General features: G+C 36.1%; 1 protein-coding gene across 1 annotated transcript; it reads left to right on the top strand.

Annotated features, from left to right (window-relative positions):
• Positions 1-5,836: 5,836 nt before the first annotated feature.
• On the top strand, positions 5,837-8,151 carry LOC133031328 (uncharacterized). The gene is made up of 3 exons (XM_061104810.1): positions 5,837-5,952; positions 6,001-6,175; positions 6,778-8,151. Exons 1-3 carry the CDS (start codon positions 5,837-5,839, stop codon positions 8,149-8,151), a joined length of 1,665 nt encoding a protein of 554 aa, XP_060960793.1.
• Positions 8,152-8,516: the final 365 nt, after the last annotated feature.

The following is an 8,516-nucleotide window of genomic DNA, read 5'->3' as shown; positions in this document are numbered from 1 at the left end:
ATCTGCAGATGTATGCCCGGAGTGGCTCGCTTGGTCGTTGCTTTACTTCGATCAAATCTCCCAGATGCAATGGGAGCTGACGTGAGGAAGAGAATTGTGCATGGAATTCTGAAGAAAAGGTTTTCCATGAACTAAACTTTCCAGGAGCCAACTTGAAATACCATTGTTGTGCGGCCTCCGACAGAGTGGCGGGGAAGATTCTGCGGCATACGTCCCCTCGTACTCCTTGTAAATCCATTTGGATCTCAAAATACTTGAGATGGGAAAGAGGATCTTCTCTCCCAGTATACATCTTCCACCTTGGCATTTTGAACTTGTGAGGCAGTGGGAGGAGATTGATCTCTGGTAAGAAGGGAGTTCCGCGAGCACGGTCTAACTCAAGATTATTGTTACGCTGTCCGGCCATGCCATGAAACATATTTTTCAACTCGTCAAGCTGGGCCTGTACGGCTGGGCTGACTTGCTCGACATTCTGGTCGACTTGGATTACGTCAGCGTCTTTCTGAGCGGGTATTTGAGTATGGGTTCCGGGTTGCACGATCGTTGTAGTATTCTGCTCGTCTGTTCCCCTTCTTCTATTTAGATCGTTCCTTAAGTTGTGGGTTGTTCCCAACCTATCGAACACAGAAGAACCTGGTTGCCTTAACGATTGATTCGCTTGGTTGACTGGTGGAATAACACCATTATTCTGGTTGGATCCGTTAGGTATGGCTCAACCTGATGAATTCCCGGACAAGGTCTGCCCGCCTACCTCTTGGCTCACGAGTGGAACTCGTAACCGGGGATTGGGCGGCTGACCATTAGTTGTCTGGTATTCATCGTCGGGTCATCCTCCGTTTCTCCCAGGGGAATGACGTTCGGCGTTTTCTAACCTACAGTCTGGTAGGCTCTTCGTATCAGCACGGTAGCTTGCTGACTACGATCTTCGATCTCTGCATGGTGAGCCCTTAACGCCTCCATCTCTTTGTCTCTCCATTCAGCGAACATACGCCTTTGTTCGTCAAACATGAGATTCACTGCGGCACGCAGTTCATCCTGATCATGATGCAGAGTGTTGTTATGACTCTGCATGAGTCCGAGCGCGGCACGGAGATTTTACAATTCGGTTGCGTCTCTGATGGTCGTCTGGGCGTTGGTTCCAGGCGGAACAGTCATGTTATGAGTGCCTTGGCTGTGTGCGGAACTGTTATTCCCAGTCTCTTACACACCATGCGCAGTTTAAGTAACAGGAGCTATTTCACCATTCACCATGCTTCCTGTCTATCCAGGATTGACAGCAGGTGGAACCCTTGAACTCCCTGGGTCCTGCAATGTCGGATCCAGCATCTGTGAATTTGCTGGGTCAGACAGGCCTCTACGAGTTTGCACCATCGTGTTGAATGTCGAAAAAAGCGATTTGCGATCCTTCTCTCAATGAATGCACCAAAATGTTGACTTCGCTTTTAGCCAACGACAATGAGTCTTTTTGATAAGCGATAAACGATATGTCATAATGAATATATAATAAAGCAATAATAAGACACAAATTTTATAGAGGTTCAGCCCCGAGCAGTTCGGTAATAGCCTAATCCTCGTTATTTGTATTGACTCAAGAACAAGGAAGAAGATTCCTTTTCTTATAGCTCTTACAACAGTATCTCTGAATATATAATTCTTAGATAATAATATAGTCTTAGCTTAGCTGTGTATCAACTTTCAATCTCTCTGTCTGTCCCCTTGCCCAGTGAACATTCCTCACTATTTATAGGGCTGGGAAACTTGAGGAGGAAGAGTTTCCTCTCTCGTTACAATGCGCATAAACAGAAAGATCGTGTGATCAATGCTGAATGCAAGGATCGTGGGATTGAGGCTGAGTACACTGATAGTGGGATCGTGTGTATGCCATATCCACGTAAGTTGATCCCTGAGTTATAGGGATTGAGCTGATGACTCATAATGCGAAAGCTGAATTCGCTAAGTCTTGAGTGCTCTGCACGGATCGTTGAATATCTTATTCTGGATGTGCCAGCGAGGCATCCTGCTCGGTCTATTTTTCCGACCAGATGCTCCAAGTGGACTCCACGTGTCACCATTCTCATGATGCCACGTCAGAGTGCAAAATTTGGATAACAATGATCATGATTTACTTATTAGCATAAATTTTTTGATGTAGAAAAAATCAAATTTGTAGCATAAATACCTAAATAAATTGTCACGTAGTAATTTTTGATTGATCCAAATCATTAAATTTTTATATTTTTTTTAAAAAAAAATAGTTTAAATATACCAATAAAAAATGACATGTGGATAATGACTTAACATGCCAAAAATTAAATTTAGATATTTATTTACAATCTGGAGTTAAACTTAAGTATCTATGCCACAAATTACTTTTTTTTTAATGATAGGATCTTTGAGATTCATGAATGGTCATAAAAATACTATTGGAATAAAGTTGAGGATGAAGATGGTGACCTAACATCATAAAACACTCTACACTAATTTCTCCTTTTTTTTTAATATTTTTTTTTCAAATATGTATGTATATCTAAATATAAAGCTAAAATATGAGTACACTACTTAATTAAATTAATTTTTTTTATCATGAAAGATAGAATATACTTCTTAATTGATTTTTTTTTCGCATTAGATTGGATTTTATGGATAACAATACACAAGCTTTTACTTTAATTTTTAATAGGTAGATTTTGAGGGTGTAAATTTCAAAAGAAAAGCTTGAATACAATTTTAGTCGGATTCTTCATTTAAAGTTTAGCAACAAAGTTCAAAAAGAAGAAAAAAATAAATTAAAGGTCTTTATTTTATTTTGCCTACTAAATATAAAATATTAAATAGTGTGGATTTAGTGAAGTTGTTGAGATTCAAATTTTGAAATGTACTTTAGCAAAAAAAAAATTGAAATGCATGTTGTTAAGATATTTTTCAAAAATTATAAATGTTGTGAAGTTGTTAGGATAATTTGAGTAAAAAAGATAAAGAATAATTATATATTTGAATTTAAATTTGATTGGATTTTTAATTATGGTAATTAGTTAATTTAATAATTATTATAATAATAAATATTTTTTAGATTATTTATGCTTTTAATTTTTAGTCGTAACTATCTTATAACAAAATTAAAAGAATTTATTTTTAAAAATGGGTTTGGTAAAATTTTATAGTATATATTCTTATATGATTAAATTTTAATTCTGTAATATATATTAAAATATATATGATACCTATATATTGTTAATAAAATTATTTATATAATAAAAAATACATTAAACTAAAATATTAATTTACTTATGTATAATTTAAAATCTTTATACAAACTCTATCTTTTTTCTCCATTCTTATTTTTTAAGTCTATTATGAATACTAAATTGTTATAAGATTTTTTTTTGTGTGTGTGTTATGATCTCTAATTTAAGTTATTTTGATCATTTTTTTTTTGTGTGTGTTATGATCTCTATTTTGAGCTATTTTGATCAATTTTGGCATGTTTTATTAGTATGATTTTGTAAAAAGTTATTATATAATAATAATTTTTTTTTATTCTATAATGACTTAGTGAATGTTGATATTGAGTCATGTATATCATAATTTAGAATATCGAGTTATGTTATAATTGTTTCCTTTACTAATAATGATTTGTATTTTTTTAGGAGTCACGTTGAACAACGAGTTTGCAATTGATGACAAAAATATATCTCGAGAACAAGAAGCATCAGTTTTTATGTGATTATTTAGATTATGGCACTTTGTGGGACTTTTTCTGTTATGAACTTGGGAAAAAAAATCTGGTTTATTTCTTTATTTTTCTAGATTATTTTGTTTTTTGCAGGGTTAATAGAAGTGAGTGTTTTTTTAAGGATAAAAGTGAATGGTTATATATACAGTTTTGAAAAAAAATTATAGTGTGAAAAAAATATATCTCGAGAACAACAACATCAATTTCAGTTCTCTCCAAACTTGAAAGTCCATTGCCCTTGTCTTTGAATGAGCCTGACGAATGTTGTCCAGATTTAGAAATAGTGCCCTCAAAATAAATAATAATGAATTTGACATTGAACAAGTATTCTTTAAAGATTAAAATATTCCCCAAGACAATCAAACTAAGTCTACTATGCAACCATATAAGGTTTGATTCCAAAAATAAATACGCTAATGAGTTGAACAAAAAGCTTTAAGAGAAAAAAAATCAAATAAATTTGTTTGGAAAGAAAGAAGCAACTTTACCAAGTGAAAGATAAAATTTGAAAGGAGTTATGGAAAGGTTGAGTCATGTAAATGCAGTAAAGATAATAGATTCCCAAATCTCCCTCTACTGCTTATATAACCTACACATAAGCTTATCAAAGTTAATCATTTTATCATTAGTAATTCTTGAAATGAGAAATTATAAGCAAAATGATCACGTTGTTATTATTATTATTATTATTATTATTATTATTATTATTATTATTATTATTATTATTATTATTATTTAAAAAAAAAAGAAAAAAGTGTTTCATTCTGAAAAACAATCCAAATAAAAACTTTAACGGGATTTTATAAATAAATTGATATGAGAATATTACAATGTATAGAACACAAAAGTTCACAATCAAACCCAAACAATAAATGTCTCCACACAAATACAAAAACAAATAAAGCAAAATCAAAATTACCCTGAAGAAGAAAAACACTCAAATAGATATTAAGTTACACTGTGAAGCTAAAATTATTGCTTGAAATACCAATTGTACTCACTGAGTTGCTTGACAATGATAACATTCAAGTGACATTCCACCATCTTGATCACTAGAGATGAAATTGAACTGACTTCTCTTAGTTAACTTTGAATCGTCATTAGGCCAACCATCGGGAAAACCATCGGTCTATTAGGCCAACCATCGGTCTATTAGGCCAACCATCGGGAAAATTCGACTACATAGTCAAATACTCTGCACCAAAGAGCTACAATCAGCCTATGCCATAACCTACCGGATGGGGTTCAGATGATGCTTCACAAGATTCACAACCTGAGATAGTTTTGCCTTGTTACAAACGACAAGCAAAAGGGATGAAGAAGCATGGAGAAAAATTTCCAACACCAGCTGTTCAACAATCAGTTTAATCACTTCCTGACGCAAACATGATCACCTCTAGCCCATCCATTGATTATGATGCACAATTTCCTCCTCTCAAGAGGTTTGAAAAAACTGAAGATCAGGGCACCACTTCCCACCATCCAAAAATACAAAATCCTACAACTAGGAATGCTGATTAAACTTTACAAAAGGTCTCAGCGGCCGAAGAAGTATTGAATTGGCAAACAGAAAATATGATCGCCCAAAACCACGTCTTAAAACGGGTAGAAAAACACATCACCCGCACAGAGACAATCGTCAAACAACAATCACAAGATACGATCATTGAAAAGTTGACGAACAAGATTCAACAGACGCATGACGAACTCATGGCCATCATAAAATCAAACTCTGTTCCAATTTCATTATTCTTGGCTAAAGAAGCAGAAATGAAAGCCCTCAAAACCCAGTATGAATCTCTAAAAAAGCAATTTTTTCAACAAGAATCATACCCTACGAGGCCTCAGTCAACACTCTTTGGAGGAAATACAACACTCTTTGGAGCAAATACACCATCAGTACCATGGCAGTTCTCAACCATGCAAAAGACCTCTCCAACATCACCCTTCTCAGTCTCTTCGCAAGAAGACTCACTTCTCTGACTTAGACGAATGCTTGACGAAAATCAATAACAAAAAACCAAAAAGGGGAAGAAAAAGGAAAGCCTAGACAATTCTCCTCCACGAGCATCCTTCCTATCATAAAAAGAGCCAAAGCATTTCATGGCCCAACATAATCCTATTTCTGCCATGCTCCACCAACCAGATAAAGAATTTGATAGTCAGTCTTCTTCTTCTTCTTCTGACCAAGAAGAAAATTCTGAAGAGAATGAAACTTGGTAAGAAGATTCAGATACTAGTAACGAGTCCCAAGATTCGGGTACTAGTGACGAGTCTAAAGACTCAGATACTTCTGATGATGACGTACCCCCTTATTTTATGGCTCAATCTGCAGAAGAAGCATACTCTCAACCGAGCCTATTGTCAAAAGTGAAGATGAAAGTGAAGAAGATGAAGAAGAAGCAGCTACAAAGAACACAGAATCCAAGCATCACCAAAAGAGTAAATATTCTAAGTTTCAAACTTTTACTCTTGATGAAATTCCCCCATCTAAATAGCGAGAGAGATTCCAAGAATTTCAAGCTTGGCTTAGCCTGGAGACACAAAAACCACAGGCACAGACGGGGACGATCCTCTTAAATTTTGTCTCAAGATTCACTGGAACTTTGCAAGATTCGTGGACAAGCTTAGGTGAATATAGACAGATGACTTTCCTACAACTCCCATCTGTCGCAAATGCCCTAAGCCATCTCTATGTCGAATTTTGTGGCCAAGATGCACAAGTAACTGAAAGACTTAGAGCAGAGTTTTCCAAGCTCAAGTGTTGTTCAATGGACAAAAGAGACTTGGAAAAGCATTACAAAAGAATGACTTAACGATTCTACCAAATAGGTGGAATTGATGATCCAAATCTAAAGCAAGCCTTCCTTTCCTCTATTCCGGAGCCTCTTGGCGAAGAAACTTTCAGGCTACTCTCTGGATCAGGGAAAAGCCTAACGGATGATACAATTGGAGAAATTTTCCAACTAGTCTTAAAGGCCCTTGAAAAAATGTGCTCCAGAAGAAATTTCTCTAGGAATTTATGAAGCAATCCAAAAAACTAGGCAAAGTTTGTAGCAGACGAGATTTACTCATCAAATGCCCTTCTGAATCATCGTGTTCCTGCAAAACCCCAAAGAAAAAAAACCAAGTTCAAGACGTTCAAGTTCTTGAAACACAAGGGACGTAAAATAAAATTTTTACGAAAGAAGCGTGACTTTCGCAAAAAATCTGATCGATGTTTTGTGTGTGGAAAAAAGGGGCATTATGCAAAACAGTGCCCAAAAGGAAAAACAGTCAAGCTTATATCACATATTCAACAAACGACCGGAATGTCTCTTAAAGAGAATGACATAGAGTCAATCTTCTCCACCGATGATGAATTCAACTCAGAATCCCTTTGTGCATTCGAACAATGGAGTGATTCAGACACTCCAGAATGCTATCAAATGTTCACTATTCACACAATGCAGCCATCCTCTGTCCTCACTGTGCGAGTTCTTCCAAAAAAATATGCCAAGCCGATAAAAGTGGCCGGATTCTTTGACACGGGAGCATCATACACAATAATGAACCCTGATATTCTTCCGAAAGAATATTGGAAGAAAGAGAAACAATACTTCCATGCTACAAATGGAGGTATTTTTTGCACAAAACTCATCAGCAAACCGATTCGGTTGCAGTTCTTCCCAGGGTGTTCTGTTACTCACAGAGTCATTGGATCAAAATTGCCCGAAAAAGACTTAATTGTTGGATTCGATCTTCATACAAAGAAAAAGGGTTTGCGTATTCTCCCTAGTGGACTTGGTTACATTCGACATTTTGCTCCATGGGAAACAATACCAAACTATTTCTTAATGCCCCATGACCCATTTCATCAGATAAAGAAAGAACTCATCGAAGTCTTATGTGCCAATAATCATGCAGAATTTCTGAAGAAATGTGACCATCCTCTTTGGAAAAATCAACAGTTCTTCATAAGCCTTCCTTTTAAGCTTAATGAAGATATCAACCCTACAAAGGCTAGTCACCCAGGCATGAATCCAGAACACCAACATATGGCGTCCAATGAGTGCAAAGAGCTAGAGCAGCAGGGTTTAATAGAGGCAACTTCCTCTCCATGGGCATGTCATGAATTTTATGTCAATAATCGATTAGAGCAAGCTCGAGGAAAGCAAAGGTTGGTCATAAATTACAAGCCCCTGAATGAGTTCTTAGCAGATGATAAATTCCCAATACCAAATAAGAATTCATTGTTTGCCAGTTTATCCAAAGCCCATATTTTTTCAAAATTTGACCTAAAAGCAGGATTTTGGCAATTAGGCATCAAACCAGATGGCGACCCAAAACAGCCTTTTGCATTCCAAATAATCATTTCCAGTGGACTGTCCTACCATTCGGGCTCAAAATTGCCCCTTCCCTATTCCAAAAGGCTATGACCAAAATATATGGCCCAATACTGGAAAAGGCTCTCATCTATATTGACGATATTTTGCTCTTTTCTCCTGATGCAAAAGCCCATCAAGCGTTATGGGCCCAGTTTGCTTCTATCATTAAAGACCATGGTATCATGTTGTCTGAAAAGAAAATGATTATTGGACAGACGCAAATAGAATTCCTTGGGATGAAATTATCCAAAGGACAATATGAAGCCCAACCACATACAGCCCATGAAATACTCAAATTCCCAGATGAAAATCTCACAAAAGTTCAGGTGCAACAATTCTTGGGCATCATCAATTACTTACGAGACTTTGTTCCCCGATTGTCTATACTGACAAGGCCACTCAGCGATATGCTCAAA

Source organism: Cannabis sativa, chromosome 9, assembly GCF_029168945.1.
Source record: "Cannabis sativa cultivar Pink pepper isolate KNU-18-1 chromosome 9, ASM2916894v1, whole genome shotgun sequence".
NCBI lineage: Eukaryota > Viridiplantae > Streptophyta > Magnoliopsida > Rosales > Cannabaceae > Cannabis > Cannabis sativa.
The sequence above is the reverse complement of the archived record's forward strand: the minus strand, read 5'-3'. Positions and strand labels throughout refer to the sequence as shown.